The 15,108-nt window shown below is 65.2% G+C and overlaps 2 protein-coding genes across 2 annotated transcripts; one reads left to right on the forward strand and one right to left on the reverse strand.

The window, feature by feature from the left end:
- Window positions 1-4,381: 4,381 nt before the first annotated feature.
- Window positions 4,382-9,784, forward strand: Pycr3 (pyrroline-5-carboxylate reductase 3). The gene is made up of 6 exons (XM_042669370.1): window positions 4,382-4,498; window positions 5,869-5,933; window positions 7,476-7,655; window positions 7,884-8,096; window positions 8,345-8,437; window positions 8,552-9,784. The coding sequence occupies exons 1-6, from the start codon at window positions 4,408-4,410 to the stop codon at window positions 8,732-8,734; spliced, it is 825 nt and encodes a 274-aa protein (XP_042525304.1). The 5' UTR covers window positions 4,382-4,407; the 3' UTR covers window positions 8,735-9,784.
- Window positions 9,785-10,298: 514 nt separating this feature from the next.
- Window positions 10,299-14,900, reverse strand: Tigd5 (tigger transposable element derived 5). The gene has a single exon (XM_042669393.1). The coding sequence runs from the start codon at window positions 14,898-14,900 to the stop codon at window positions 12,948-12,950; it is 1,953 nt and encodes a 650-aa protein (XP_042525327.1). The 3' UTR covers window positions 10,299-12,947.
- Window positions 14,901-15,108: the final 208 nt, after the last annotated feature.

Here is a 15,108-nt window from a genome sequence, read left to right on the forward strand (position 1 = left end):
ATTCACACTTCGGTGGTGGGAGCTGGTCTGGGCCTCCCTGCCTCCACCCTCTGCCTTGGGCAATCAGGCTGCATCTGAATTTGGACACACACTGGACACATTAGACCTGCAGGGAACTGGTGCCTGGGTGGCCCACACTTCCCTGGGTCTCTAAGAGAGTTGGGCCTGATCTGGGCTGTGCTCTCCTGAGCCCTCAGGACTCTGGCCTGGCCTGTGATAGGTCAGTTCTGGCCACCAGCAAGGTGAGCATCATTGGCCTCCCTATTCTCGGTGGGGAGAAAGCAAAGCCCAGGCCAGGCATGGTAGCGCAGGGACACAGACCAGGAATGGTAGGTCTGGGTGTCAGAGGTGCACTGGCCCCCTTGCCTGGTCTCACTGCAGCCCTGGGGCATTGGATTATGGCCCCAACAGCGGGTTCTATCACCCCAGATAGCTAGGTGGATGGCACAGGGCACCCTTCCACTTGCCACCCTCAGTCTGAGGACTGAGCCACTGCCATCCCTGGAGGCTGAGGAAGAGCACGGAGACGTGATCCCAAGTCTGAAGGGGGCTGGAGCACCTATGGGTGCAGCAGAAATGGCTGCAGGCAGGCAGCGGTGATAGCTGGCCCCTGTGCAAGAGGTTAAGACCCTGGTTCTCCAGGTGCTTTGTTCACAACCTGTAGCCCCACAGCCTAAACTCTCATCCAGAAGGGTGCCCCCCAACTGTCCTGTCCCCCAGAAAACCAAGCCCATTAACTTCCATCTTCCTGGATGCTCAGAAGTGTCAGCTTCTCAACCCAGCCCTACCTTCCCAGAGACTCTTCCTCTCAACCCCAGCAACGTCAAACATGTCCAACTTCTTTCTCAACCCCGACTCAACCTCCTGAACTGCAGTGGCTGCAGTTGGTAGAGTGATGTCCCCCTCCAGGGGCCTCAGAGCAGTCCCCGGCCTCTGCCCTCCATCTGCTGGCATGTCCAGTCTGTGTGGCTCCTCTGGCTCACAGCTCCCACACCCGGACTTCCTGTACACAAATCCCTCTGATCAGTCCACCAACCAGAGAGAAATAGGCCTAGGCTTGGAGAACCTTCACTGCCTGCCCACCCTCCCCCCCCCCCCCCCAAACCTCCCCAGACCTTGGAGAGATTGGCCTGAGCCAGTGGGGCCTCTTCTTGTTGTGATCGTCCATCCATGATCCCACCTTAAGGTGTAAACCTGCCCAAACTGCCCTCCTGTCCTGGAAAATGCTCTGCTGCCTAGCAACCACCAATGCGTTACCTCTTACTGTCATGACAAGGTGGGCACTGACATCTAGCGTCAGAAGTCAGTGTTCTCCACGGGCGCTGGTGGCTCAGGCTTGTAATCCTAGCTACTCAGGAGGCTGAGATCTGAGGATCGCAGTTCAAAGCCAGCCCGGGCAGGAGAGACCGTGAGACTCTTATCTCCAATAAACCACCAGAAAACCGAAAGTGGCGCTGTAGCTCAAGTGGTAGAGCGCTCGCCTTGAGCTGAAGAGCTGAGGGACAGCGCCCAGGCCCAGAGTTTAAGCCCCACGACTGACAAAAAAAAAAGTGTTCTCACCGTCTGCCTCTTAACTGATAATCACTGCCTTGACTACCCTCTGCTCATGTAGCTGCCGGCATCTGAACCCGAGCCCGGCCTCTGACACGCCCAGGCATTGATGAAAGCGCCTGGAGGAAGCACCCAAGCTCCGCGAGCTCCACTCTACCCCAAGCGCTTGCTTGGCCATCTCATACCTGTCTGCAGTGAGCTTCTGCAGCTCATTCTGCAACACGATGGTGGTCAGTTTTTTTGTCACAAAAGTAACAAATACCTAAGAAAATCAACTTCTTATAAACAGGGCTCTAATCCAAGCAACTCTGGAGGCTAAGATCTGAGGATTGCCGCTCGAAGCCAGTCTGGGCGCAAAAAGTCCATGAGAGACTGTTATCTCCAATAAGCTACTCAAAAAAGCCAGAAATGGCGTTGTGTTCCGGCGGTAGAGCGGCAGCCATGAGCACAGAGCTCAGGGCAGAGCAGAGCTCAGGACAGAGCCCAGGCGGAAGTTCAAGGTCCAGGATGGGAAAAGGAAGAAAATGAAGAGAGGCTGGGGTGCTTCTGCTCCTGGCCTCCTTCGTGGTGGGAGGCAGCGGTCCCCCTGGGAAGGCTGGGCGGGAGGGTCCACACGGAGGGCTGGGCGGGGAGGCTGGGCTGGGGGGGGTCCACGCGGAGGGCTGGGGGGAGAGGCTGGGGGGGAGAGGCTGGGCTGGGGGGGTCCACGCGGAGGGCTGGGCGGGGGGGGGGGGGGGGGGGGGGGGTCCACGCGGAGGGCTGGGCGAGGAGGCTGGGCGGGGGGGGGGGGGGGGGGGGGGGGGGGGGGTGTCCACGCGGAGGGCTGGGCGGGGAGGCTGGGGGGGTCCACGCGGAGGGCTGGGCGGGGGGGCTGGGGGGGTCCACGCGGAGGGCTGGGGGGGGTCCACGCGGAGGGCTGGGGGGGGTCCACGCGGAGGGCTGGGGGGGGTCCACGCGGAGGGCTGGGCGGGGGGGGGGGGGCCACGCGGAGGGCTGGGCGGGGGGGGGGGGGGGGGGGGCCACGCGGAGGGCTGGGCGGGGGGGGGGCCACGCGGAGGGCTGGGGGGGGGTCCACGCGGAGGGCTGGGCGGGGGGGGGGGGGGGGCCACGCGGAGGGCTGGGCGGGGGGGAGGGGGGGGTCCACGCGGAGAGCTGGGCGGGGAGGCTGGGCGGGGGGGATCCACGCGGAGGGCTGGGCGGGGAGGGCTGGACGGGAGGGGTCCACGCGGAGGGCTGGGTGGGGGGGGTCCACGCGGAGGGCTGGGCGGGGAGGCTGGGCGGGGAGGCTGGGCGGGGGGGATCCACGCGGAGGGCTAGGCGGGGAGGGCTGGGCGGGGGGGGGGGGGGGGGCCACGCGGAGGGCTGGGTGGGGGGGTTCCACGCGGAGGGCTGGGCGGGGGGGGGGGGTCCACGCGGAGGGCTGGGTGGGGAGGCTGGGCGGGGGGGATCCACGCGGAGGGCTAGGCGGGGAGGGCTGGGCGGGGGAGGGGGGGGCCACGCGGAGGGCTGGGTGGGGGGGTTCCACGCGGAGGGCTGGGCGGGGGGGGGGGGGGTCCACGCGGAGAGCTGGGCGGGGAGGCTGGGCGGGGGGGATCCACGCGGAGGGCTGGGCGGGGAGGGCTGGGCGGGGGGGGGGCCACGCGGAGGGCTGGGTGGGGGGGTTCCACGCGGAGGGCTGGGCGGGGGGGGTCCACGCGGAGGGCTGGGTGGGGGGGTCCACGCGGAGAGCTGGGCGGGGAGGCTGGGCGGGGGGGATCCACGCGGAGGGCTGGGCGGGGAGGGCTGGGCGGGGGGGGGGGGGGGGGGGGCCACGCGGAGGGCTGGGTGGGGGGGGTCCACGCGGAGGGCTGGGCGGGGGGGGGGGTCCACGCGGAGGGCTGGGTGGGGGGGTCCACGCGGAGAGCTGGGCGGGGAGGCTGGGCGGGGGGGATCCACGCGGAGGGCTGGGCGGGGAGGGCTGGGCGGGGGGGGGGGCCACGCGGAGGGCTGGGTGGGGGGGGGGTCCACGCGGAGGGCTGGGCGGGGGGGGGGCCACGCGGAGGGCTGGGTGGGGGGGTCCACGCGGAGGGCTGGGCGGGGGGGGGTCCACGCGGAGGGCTGGGCGGGGAGGGCTGGGCGGGGGGGGGGCCACGCGGAGGGCTGGGTGGGGGGGGGTCCACGCGGAGGGCTGGGCGGGCGGGGTCCACGCGGAGGGCTGGGTGGGGGGGGTCCACGCGGAGGGCTGGGTGGGGGGGGTCCACGCGGAGGGCTGGGCGGGGGGGGGGCCACGCGGAGGGCTGGGTGGGGGGGGGCCACGCGGAGGGCTGGGCGGGGGGGGTCCACGCGGAGGGCTGGGCGGGGGGGGTCCACGCGGAGGGCTGGGCGGGGAGGGCTGGGCGGGGGGGGGGGTCCACGCGGAGGGCTGGGCGGGGGGGGGGTCCACGCGGAGGGCTGGGCGGCGCGCAGGCGCTCCCTCGGCCGGCTGGGCCGCTCCCCTTGGGCCCGGGTCTAGCGCTGACCGGGGTGGGGCGGCGTTCAACTCGCGGCTCGGCCCCGCGCGTGGGACTCCCGGGGCTGCGGCTGGGAGCACCTCCCTGCGGGGGTCCCCTTGCGCCGCTTTGGGGACGAAGTTAGGCGTTCTCAGGACACCTCGCCCGACGCCCGTCCTCCGGAAAATGACGGCCAGGGAGCACAGCGGCGCCCGGCGCCCCCGAGCGCGGCGGCACCTCCGGCGCCCGCGGGTTCCGCCCCGCCCCCAGAGGCCACGCCTCCTCCCTTCCGCCAATGGGAGGCGAGGGGTCCTGCGGCTCTTTGTGCCAATGAGCGGCGAGGGGCGGGGCCCAGTGCTTCCCGGGCGCCGGCGGGCGGGTGCGCGCCATGGCGTCCGCGGAATCCCGGTCGCAGCGCGTGGGCTTCGTGGGCGCGGGTCGTATGGCGGAGGCCATCGCGCAGGGCCTCATCCGAGCAGGTGGGGCGGCGGAGCTTGGCCGGGGGGGCGGCGGGCTTTCCTGGGCGGGAGGATGCGCGTGTCGGGGCGGCTCGGGCGAGCCCTCGGGGCCCGCTGCGGGGTCCCGGGACCCCCGGCCCGCGTGCAGCCCGCGCGGCCCTAGCTAGAGCCGCTGCTCCCGCTGGCCTCGAGCCGGTCGGAAGCTGCGTGCTTCCCGAGTGTAGGATCGGGGCCTGGCTGGTTCGGGGCCCCGGCCTCCGGACCGCCCGCGCGGGACAGGAGCTCCTTTGGACGCACCTTGGCCTGCGCTTCACGCCTCCTTAGTGACCTCCGGAAAGCTCACGGTTCCATCTGCGGCGCCATCGCATTCTCTTGGAAGCGGCGCCTTAGTGCTGTCAGCAGCCAACTTCTTGGCTTCGTGGACTTGGCCAGGTTGACCTTTGGGAGTTTCCGTGTGTGCCCCACACCACCCGTGGAGGTGGACAGCTCTGTGGGACCAGATCATTCACCCTGTGTGTGTAAGAATGGATCTCTACCTGTCCTCTAGGCGCCAAGTGGTAGCCTGCAGTGTTTCTCCAGACACTGCCAGATGTCTCTTGTGTCAGGGTAAGGAGAGGGACAAACGTATCCTGGCCACGGATCATAAGTAAATAGGAGGGGATATTACTGCTGTCCTAACGCCTTTAACGTAGATCGCACATAGAGCCGGTGACCTTTGGCTCTCTGCTTTCAGCCCTACTTCAAAGTCCAGAGGACTTGCAATCCATCAGAAAATACTTTATTGCAAGTCTCAGGTGTGTAATACTGCAGTTCATCTGAGACTTGGATGCTGAGTGTTGCGTTACTGCCAAGGTGTGTGGCTGACATTGATGTTAACTGTGTTCAGGTGGTAGTGTGCTTTTTTTTTTTTAATTTAATTTTTTTAATTTTTGCTTATGTGGTGCTGGGGAATCGAACCCAGGGCCTCATGCATGCAAGGCAAGCGCTCTACCACTGAGCCACCTTCCCAGCACCAGTGTGCTTCTTTTTACCTTACAGAAGTCTAGCCCAATCTCCTCACCTTGTGCTCCATGGAGGCAGATGCTTTCTCCTAAATGGCACTAGCACACAGGCCTCATCCACCATCCCTCCTTAGACCCTTGGGGGTCTGTGTCTTCACCAGACCAGACAAGCCCCTGGCCCCTGCAGCAGGCATAACTGCCAAGTAGACTTTAATGGAACTGATTGCTGGGCCCTGGGTTCCCCAGCATGGCTGCTTTGAGTTCCTGCAGAGCCTCAGGCCAGCCAGCAGGGAGCTAGGGATGGGCCGAGCTTTGCCCAGGAAGGGCCAGGCAGGCTCTTCCCTGTCTTCCCACCCCTCACCAATCTTCTGCCTTTGCCTTTCTCTTCAGGCAAAGTAGAAGCTAAGCAAGTGCTGGCTAGTGCACCCACAGACAGGAATCTCTGCCACTTCCGGGTGAGTGAGACTCAGGGCCTTGTCCGAGACAACTGTCAGGGCCAGGGAAGTGTGGCTCATTAGCTGAAGATCTGAGGCTGGGCTAGGTTAGGGGAAGGGAGGCCAGAGGCCAGGTAGAATGTCAAGGTTGTAGAAGGCCAGAGCAGACACAGGTATATACCTGTGTGTTCACACGAGGGCTGGGCTGGGGTGGGCATGGATGGGTGTGGGAGAGTAGCGTTGGTGGGGTCCCGGGGGTGTGAGGAGCAGTGTTGGGGGGTCATGGGGGTGTGAGGAGCAGTGTTGGGGGTCTCGGGGGTGTGAGGAGCAGTGTTGGGGGTCTCGGGGGTGTGAGGAGCAGTGTTGGGGGGTCCCGGGGGTGTGAGGAGCAGTGTTGGGGGGTCTCGGGGTGTGAGGAGCAGTGTTGGGGGTCTCGGGGGTGTGAGGAGCAGTGTTGGGGGTCTCGGGGTGTGAGGAGCAGTGTTGGGGGTCTCGGGGTGTGAGGAGCAGTGTTGGGGGACTCGGTGTGAGGAGCAGTGTTGGGGGTCTCGGGGGTGTGAGGAGCAGTGTTGGGGGTCTCGGGGTATGAGGAGCAGTGTTGGGGGTCTCGGGGTGTGGGGAGCAGTGTTGGGGGTCTCGGGGTGTGAGGAGCAGTGTTGGGGGTCTCGGGGTATGAGGAGCAGTGTTGGGGGGTCTCGGGGTGTGGGGAGCAGTGTTGGGGGTCTCGGGGGTGTGAGGAGCAGTGTTGGGGGTCTCGGGGTGTGAGCAGTGTTGGGGGGTCTCGGGGTGTGAGGAGCAGTGTTGGGGGGTCTCGGGGGTGTGAGGAGCAGTGTTGGGGGTCTCGGGGTGTGAGGAGCAGTGTTGGGGGTCTCGGGGGTGTGAGGAGCAGTGTTGGGGGTCTCGGGGGTGTGAGGAGCAGTGTTGGGGGTCTCGGGGGTGTGAGGAGCAGTGTTGGGGGTCTCGGGGTGTGAGGAGCAGTGTTGGGGGACTTGGGGGTGTGAGGAGCAGTGTTGGGGGTCTCGGGGGTGTGAGGAGCAGTGTTGGGGGTCTCGGAGGTATGAGGAGCAGTGTTGGGGGTCTCGGGGTATGAGGAGCAGTGTTGGGGGTCTCGGGGTGTGGGGAGCAGTGCTGGGGGGTCTCGGGGGTGTGAGGAGCAGTGTTGGGGGTCTCGGGGTGTGAGGAGCAGTGTTGGGGGTCTCGGGGTGTGAGGAGCAGTGTTGGGGGTCTCGGGGTGTGAGGAGCAGTGTTGGGGGTCTCGGGGTGTGAGGAGCAGTGTTGGGGGTCTCGGGGTGTGAGGAGCAGTGTTGGGGGTCTTGGGGTGTGAGGAGCAGTGTTGGGGGTCCCGGGGGTGAGGAGCAGTGTTGGGGGACTTGGGGGTGTGAGGAGCAGTGTTGGGGGTCTCGGGGTGTGAGGAGCAGCGTTGGGGGTCTTGGGTGTTTGGAGTGGAGCTAGTATAGACTGAGGCGGGGGAGGTCAGGGCTGTGGGACTCAGGTAACCCGTGTATAAAGGCTGTGATGTGGAGCCGCCCCTCCTGTGGTCCCCGGTCCTGGTTTCCCTTGCAGGCTCTGGGCTGCCAGACGACCCACTCCAATCAGGAGGTGCTGCAGAGCTGCTCGCTTGTCATCTTTGCCACCAAGCCGCACATCCTGCCGGCTGTCCTGGCGGAGGTGGCCCCCGTAGTCACTCTTGAGCACATCCTGGTGTCTGTGGCTGCTGGGGTCTCTCTGAGCACCATAGAAAAGGTGAGTGGCTGTGAGCTGCAGCAGGGCTGAGGCCTGGACCCTGCACAGGCCCTCTGACCAAGCTCGGGCAGCAGGCAGCCTCCTGGCCAGCTACCCAGGTGATGGTGCGGGCGCTCTGGGCCAGGCCTATAGACCCGCTGTGCCTGGCCAGCCGGGACAGGAGACGCAGCTGGCTGAGGGCTGCCCGCCGGCCCGTCCCCCGGCGCCTGACCCCTGTCTCCTGAACAGCTGCTGCCTGCAGGCACGTCAGTGTTCCGCATCTCACCCAATCTGCCCTGCGTAGTTCAAGAAGGGGCCATGGTGCTAGCCCGGGGCTGCCATGCGAGCAGCGAGGAGGCCAGCCTGCTGCAGAACCTGCTGGAGGCCTGTGGGCAGTGCGAGGAGGTGCCGGAGGCCTACGTGGACATCCACACCGGCCTTAGTGGTAGTGGTGTGGCTTTTGTAAGTATTGTCTTGCCCGCACCCTGACGGGCAGCCCTCCTCAGCGAGCGGCCCTTCTGCATCCCCAGGCTGGCCGCTTCCTCAGCCTGGTGTGCTGGACCTCAGCCCAGTGCCCCTGCTTTGGTGAGGTTTAAGGACGGCCCCTTTGTGAGCCCGGGTTCCAGTCCAGGCACTGGGCATCGGGGCCAAGCCTTGAGCTTGGTTCCCAGTGGTCCTGCCCGTCTGCTTTAGCCCTCCCTCTGCTGCAGGTGTGTGCATTTGCTGAGGCCCTGGCTGAAGGCGCCATCAAGATGGGCATGCCCAGCGGCCTGGCCCACCGCATTGCTGCCCAGACGCTGCTGGTGAGTGAGCATTCCCCCAGGAGTGTCTGAGCGATCAGGCCTGCGCTGTCTCCCGCAGGCCGACAGCGTGGCTGTGGGCATCCCCCTGGTCACCATCTAATGCCCTTTCCCCAGGGGACAGCCAAGATGCTACAGCAGGAAGGGAGACACCCAGCCCAGCTGCGGACGGATGTGCTCACACCGGCTGGTACCACCATCTATGGGCTCCACGCCCTGGAGCAGGGTGGCTTGAGAGCGGCTACTATGAGCGCGGTGGAGGCTGCCACCCAACGGGCCAAAGAACTCAGCAGGAAGTAGAGCCGGGCTCCTGATAACACCAGCTGCTAGCCTAGCCACAGCTGCCTGGGGCCCCAGGACTCCTCCTTGCTTGCCCCAGCCACCCAAGTCCTCCTTTGCCCTTCCCATAAGGATCATACTCCTCTCTCCATCCCTCATGGGTGTCTCCCCTTGCCCTACACAAGGAAATGCAGCCCCCACCTCTGCAGACCTCCCTTGGTAATAGTTCTGCCCCCAGTGAGCCTACCATAATGCAGGTAGTGTTAGTTCTCAGGTCCTGAAAGCTGGTGTCTTGGTCCCGTGCCTACATCTGAGGATGGTTGGAGACCATGAGCAGAGCCACTGGGCCTGGGGCCCTGACCCTTCTCTGGGACTGCAGCCCAGTCCGTTCTTACCCAGCCAGGAACATGGGGTCCGGGATGCCCTCTCACTAAAGCTAGAGGCCTCGCAGTGCTGCAGGACCTCCCCAGGGAGGATGGGAGAGCCCAGGGTCCCCCAGCCTGAGCAGCTAGCAGGTAGTCTGTTCTTCCCCAAGCTGAAGAGGAGCGATACCCAGGAATCTCACCCAACAGAGCCACACTGGCTGGGTGTCCCACAGCCCTCAGGCAGCAGCACCTGGTGGAGAGACGAGGTCCGGAGGGTGGGCTCTGGTCAGATGGGGATGCCCTTCCCTCCATCCTCCTGCCCCGCAGCTCCTGGCAGGTGGGTGGAACCCATGTCCTTCGGTGGGAGTTCACCAGGTGAGGGCGCTGTGCCTCTGGTTGCGCCTCACTGGCCTCTGCAGATCACCCTCCAAGGCTTCCCCGGCCTTCCTTGCTCCTACCCAGCAGCTTCCTGAGATGGAAAGGGCACCTACTCATCAGTGAGGTTTGAGGCAGGGTCGTCTTCTAGCTGGGCAGTAACCAGACTATCCCTCCATCTAGGGCTAGTGGCATATGTAGATGTGACAGGAACAGATATCCCATACCTCGTTACCCCTACCTACTGTGTATCCCTTAGCTGTCCACCATGACCGGCTCCGTTTTCCTTGTTTGTGGGATAGGAATAAAGGTGCCATCTTGGAGCACTGAATGTGCTGGCGGGTCAGGCCGGGACTGTGGGTGGTGTGGGTGGCAACGGGTTCCATTCACTCAGTACCCACGAGACCACCAGGGCTTCTAGACACTGGCCTCCCTCCCAGCCATGCTGAGCCTGGGCAGGGCGGGTCCCAGGTCTGGTGCTGTAACCCCTTGGGTAGCCCACCTACGTGAGTGACTGGAAAGTGAGCCATCAGCAGTCCACAGGGACCAGGCTGGGCTCAGCGTGGGGCATAGAGGACAGTCCTCCGACACCTTCTGGTCTTCTGTGAGTGTCCCGGCCCACTCGTGGTGGCTGGGTCAGGGCTGACTGCTGCCAGCCAATGTCCACCCCACCTCACACCACCAGACTAAAGCCACTGCCTTCCAAGTTACGAGGATATGCCCACGGCACCTTTAAATCATCACCAGCCCACTTCACACCCCACCCCTAGAACACAGGGTGCTCCAGACTTGTCCTAGGTTGAGTTGCAGAAGTACAACTAAAACAGAGGCATGTTCACCTTTATTACACACATGCTACTGCACTGCCTGGCAGGGCAAGCTCCCTGTCAGCAGGGTGGCACACTGGGCCCTCCGACAGCACAGCCTGCGGTTCTCTTAGGGAGTAGCCATTGAAGGCTCACCCTTGGGACAGTGCCTGCCAGGCCTCACTCACCCATCTTTCCATGCTGTTTTCTTGTGCCTAACCCAGGGGCTCTGGCTGGCCCCAGTGTTAAGGGTCACTAGCTGCAGGGACAGCAGTCTGTCACAAGGCCAGTGTGAAGCAGTCAGAACCTCCCGGCTGCAGGGATCCCACACTGGGGATCAAGAATCCCCAGAATGAGAGGTCCAGGGTTCTGACAATTCCTGGCAGCTATCCAGCAGGTGAAAATGGCAGCCCTAAGCAACTGCAGCATAGATTGTTCTCCCACACTACCAAGGGTGGCCAGGTAGATATGCAGCCAGGAGCACCCAGTGAGGCCCACATTACTTTACAATGCGCTGAGTGGAGAGGTGGGTGGTTTCAAGCCAGCAGTAGGCCCGAGGTCACAGGACCTTGGCTGGGGCTGCACAGAGCCAGCAGCAAGCCCATCAGCAGGGTGCCGGTGCTTGGCCCTCTCTGCCTAGGCTATTACTGCATCTCACTCTGCAGAGAAAACTTTTGCAAGGCAAGCGCTCTACCACTGAGCCACCTTCCCAGCCCCAGCAGAGAAAACTTTTCTGAGGTGCTGGAGATCAAACCCAGGGCCTTCACATGCTAGGCAAAGCACTACCCTGAGCTATACCCCTAGCCCAAGACAATACCTAGAGCCAGCGTGGGGCTCCCCAGTCCTTCAAAGGCCAGTACACAGACTTCTACTTGTCTTGTTTATATGGAAGCTGCCCCTAGGCCTTGTGGGGCCAGAAAGGGCAGCACAGGGATCATGACCAATGACTCTGCTGACTCCAGCTCATTTGGGCCCAGGCCCCCAGGAAGCAAAGCAGAAGAAAGGAGAATGATGGCACACTCACAGCAGGAGCAGCTGAGAAGCCAAACCGAAGGGCAGTTACCGGGGTGGCCCCGGTGGACGGGCGCTTAGGCCTATGGCTCTGCTACAGCCTTTGAGATGGGGCTGTCCTTGGATCCCTGGAGACATGCCTGCCAGAATTGGGGGGCAGCTCCTAGAGTGGGTGCCTGGGCCCAAGTGGAGGCTGACGGTGTAAATGCATTATACTTGCTGAAGCCCGGCCCCAGCTGCTTGGGCTTTGTGCTCAGCCACCTAGGTGTGTGAGCGTGGAGGGGCTGTCCACGGAGGGGGCCAGCTGGGGCGCAGCACACACAGATGGAGACCTGGCCAGGCAGGCCTTACTTTTCTTGCTCCCAAATCCTCCACACCGCCTCTCAGCTGAGATTGGAAACACACGTTTCTGTAGAGATGGGAAGCAGTTCCAGGGAGCTATGATGAATGGAAACCACTTTGGGGAAGTGCTTCCTTCAGCTGCCCTACAGTCACGCCAGTGCACGGCTGTCCCTTCAGTGTGCACACCACCTGCAAGCAGGTCCCGGGCACCCTCCCACCGCTCCTGTGCCCAGGGCTCTGACTTCAGACGTGTGATCCGAGGGAAGAGCAGCTCCTCTGACCCAGGCCCCAGCCCCTTAGGAGGGCTGGGGCAGCAGCATCTCGGCAAAAGCGGTGACCCAACCCCTGCCTAAGGGGCCGCATCTCCGGTACCCGGACCAGCGGCAGGAACCTGGGTGGAACATCAGGGTGGAGTGAAATTTAGACAGCCCCCTCTCAGATCGGGCCACCAGGGCAGCTCTGAAACCACACCCTTGGCAGTGTCAAAAGGTAGGAAAATTGGGGTGGGGGAGTAGGCTGGGAAGAACCCACATGGGGGTGACACTAAGGCACTAAGACCACTAAGGCCAGCAGTGAATGGGCCTGACCAGGTGGTCAGTAGCTGATGGAGCATCAGGAGAGCTTGTCCCGCGGTTGGTCACAACACCAGGGGCCAAACTCAAATACTTGCCAACCCATGGAATACCATCCCAGGATGGAGTTTTGTTCAGGACAAAAGTCTCTACCTGCTGCTGCAGGAAGAGGTATTTCAGAACCTCATGAAGTACCAGCCTTCATCCTCACGCACTGACAGGTCAGCCTGGGCCAGCTGATGGCCTAGAACCAAGCCAGAAGCTTCCAGAGCAAGGGCAGGAGCAGCTCAGAGGCCACGGCACTCTGCCCAGGCCTCATGGCATCTTCTGAGGAATGTCTTTAAGAGCAGATTTAATGTGCTTAAAAAACAAAACACAAAAGCCAAGTGGTGTGTCTCCCACTGGGAGGACCGTGAGCACCGGTGGGGGGGTGTAGAAGGGAGCAGCCGCCGCCAGTGCACACGGCAGCCAGGGAGGGATTGGGGGAGCCCCATAGGGGCCAGAACTGCTGACAGGAGCTGTGCCCGTGTGCCCCACCAGCTGTGCGAGGGAACCCCGCTGTGTGCACCTGCGGGGGGGGGGGGTGCTATCCCAGGAACTGAGAAGCAGAGTGACACCTTCCTCCAACAGCTCCCTCCACCCAGGTTGGGCTTGGACCACGGCAATCTCCTGGGTGAGCAGGCCACCCCAGAGGGAGAGATGACAGCGCAGGTGTCCTTTCCCTCCCAGTGCAGCGGGGAAAACGGGCACTGGGCCGGGATGGTCACACTCCGTCGCTGGGAACCGCGGGGGAGGGCCCGACGCCCCCCAGCCTCCGGGCCATGGTGATGAGCGAGCGCAGCTGCACCAGCCTCAGAGGCCCCACCTCCCTGGGGTCCTGGCTCTCCAGCCACCGCAGAGCTGTTTCCAGCCCCCAGACAGCCTCCCCAGCAGTGGGTACCACCAACGCCCCTCCATGCTCAGTGGCAGCCTCCTCCTCCTCCTCCTCCTCTTCCTCCCCCTCTCCACCCCCGATGCTAGAGGGCAGGCTGGCTGGGGATGGGGGGGCAGCGGGAGGCAGCGAAGGAGGCCAGACGGGGCCCCCCTCAGCCACACAGCCCTCAGGGAGGCCCCCGTCATCATCCAGGTGCAACCACTCTACCACCTCTTCGGGTGCCATGCGCTTGTAAGCCAGGGCGGCCAGATGGGTGAGGTCAGCCAGCACCCTGCTGTGCTCAGCCGCCTCCTCAGCCTGGTGGACAGGCTGCTGCCCAGGTTCAAAGGCTGCTCGGAGACCCAACAGCCAGCAGCGCTCTATGCTGCCGGCCTGCACCAGGTCCCAGGAGAGCCCAGCCAGGTACAGCATGTCCTTGAGCATGAAGCTGCGCATAAAGTCCAGCGGGGAGCCACCGGCACAGGACACGGCCAGCCGCAGCAGCTCCCTTTTGTAGAGATGCTTGAAGGCCGCTACCACCCCCTGCTCCAGGGGTGCAGGGATGTGCGGCCGGCTGTTTCCCTTGGACAGGAAGAGTACCCTGACGGTGCCGTCGGGGGTCTGTAGCTCCTCCGGGGACCCGAAGGGCTCGGGCCTGCAGGGCCTAGAAGTTTCCGTGCTCTCTTCCCAGGTGGGCATCCCCGGGGCCCACCTTGGACAGGGCGGGTGGGCGACCAGCAGCACGGCCTTCTGCTGCAGGCAGCTCCGACGCAGGTAACGTTTGACGCCGGGAACAAACTCCTCGAAGAACCAGCCGCGAAGCAGCGGGCGGCTCAGCCAGGCGCCGGGGCTGTAGCGGTAGGAGGCGGGGAGCCTGTCCTGACTGTGGCGGCGCAGGCTGGGTGGGTCGGGCATGTGCCCGACGACCAGAGGCTTCAGCTTGTGGCTCCCGGTCAGGTTGGCGGCCAGCAGCACGGTCACCCGGTCGCCAGGCCAGCGCCGGCCGCAGCCCCCCGGCGGGGGCGCGGCCTGCTCGGGGAGCAGTCTCCAGTAGAGGCCGGTGACGTTGGCGTTGTAGATCTGCTCGTCGCCGTAGCCGGCCTCGGAGGGGGGCGGCGCGGCCGGGGCCCGGGCGGGCGGTGGCGGGGCGCCCGGGGGCCGCGCGGGCTCCTCCTTGACCGGCGGGCGGGGCGCGGGACCGGCGGCCGGAGGCTCGGCCTCGCCGTAGAGGCGCTGGCTGGAGATGCCGTGGCGCTTCTGCCAGCGCCAGAACCAGCCGTGGCTGGCCTTGAAGGTGCAGGCGGGCCCGTGGATCTGGCGCGCGAAGGCCTCGGCCTGCGCCTGGATGGCGGGCCCCGACAGCGGCACGCCGTGCCGGCGCAGCGCGAGGAACCACGCGTACACGGCGCGGTCGATCTCCTCCTCGTTGGCCAGCCGCATCTTCTTGCGCTGCGTGCCCACCTCGCCGCCCAGCTGCTCCAGGAACCAGCGCAGCTTGGGCTCGTCCTTGAGCCAGCCGCGCAGCGTGCCGCCGGGCACGCCGAAGTCGCGGCACACGCTGGCCTGCCGCTCCCCGCCCTTGACGCGCTCGATGGCCTGCAGCTTGTCCTTGATGGAGTAGGCCTTGCGGAAGGCCATCTTCACCGCCACGCGGGCCCGCGGGCCCGGCGCGGGCGTCGGCGGGCGCGCCGCGGCGGGGCCCGGCACGGCGGCGGGGGACCGCGGCGCCTCGATCGGAAGTCCGGACGGGGGAAGGCGGCCGCGGTGCAGGGCAGAGCCAGCCGGGGAGCTCACGGGGTACATGGTGGCCGCGGCGACGGGGACCGCCGGGCGCGCGAGCCCTGCTCCGGCCCGCGCCGGCCTCCGGGGGCGGGGCCAGGGGCGGGACCGCCGGGGTCCCTCCCTTTTGTCCCGCTAGCCGGGCCGGCGCATGCGCGCTGGGCCCGCCCGTCCGCCGCGCCTGCGCAGGGGTCGCAGTTCGCCGGTTTCGCCGTCAGCCCCGCCCCGACTC

This window comes from Dipodomys spectabilis, unplaced genomic scaffold, assembly GCF_019054845.1.
Source record: "Dipodomys spectabilis isolate Male_0828 unplaced genomic scaffold, ASM1905484v1 ptg000495l, whole genome shotgun sequence".
Taxonomy (NCBI): domain Eukaryota; kingdom Metazoa; phylum Chordata; class Mammalia; order Rodentia; family Heteromyidae; genus Dipodomys; species Dipodomys spectabilis.

Excerpts from the sequence above, each read along its gene's own strand:
- Pycr3 (XM_042669370.1), top strand. The coding sequence starts at position 4,408 with ATGGCGTCCGCGGAATCCCGGTCGCAGCGCGTGGGCTTCGTGGGCGCG. Across the intron at positions 4,499-5,868 it reads GCAGGGCCTCATCCGAGCAG|GCAAAGTAGAAGCTAAGCAA; the intron begins GTGGGGCGGCGG and ends CTTTCTCTTCAG. Across the intron at positions 7,656-7,883 it reads CTCTGAGCACCATAGAAAAG|CTGCTGCCTGCAGGCACGTC; the intron begins GTGAGTGGCTGT and ends TCTCCTGAACAG.
- Tigd5 (XM_042669393.1), bottom strand. The coding sequence starts at position 14,900 with ATGTACCCCGTGAGCTCCCCGGCTGGCTCTGCCCTGCACCGCGGCCGC.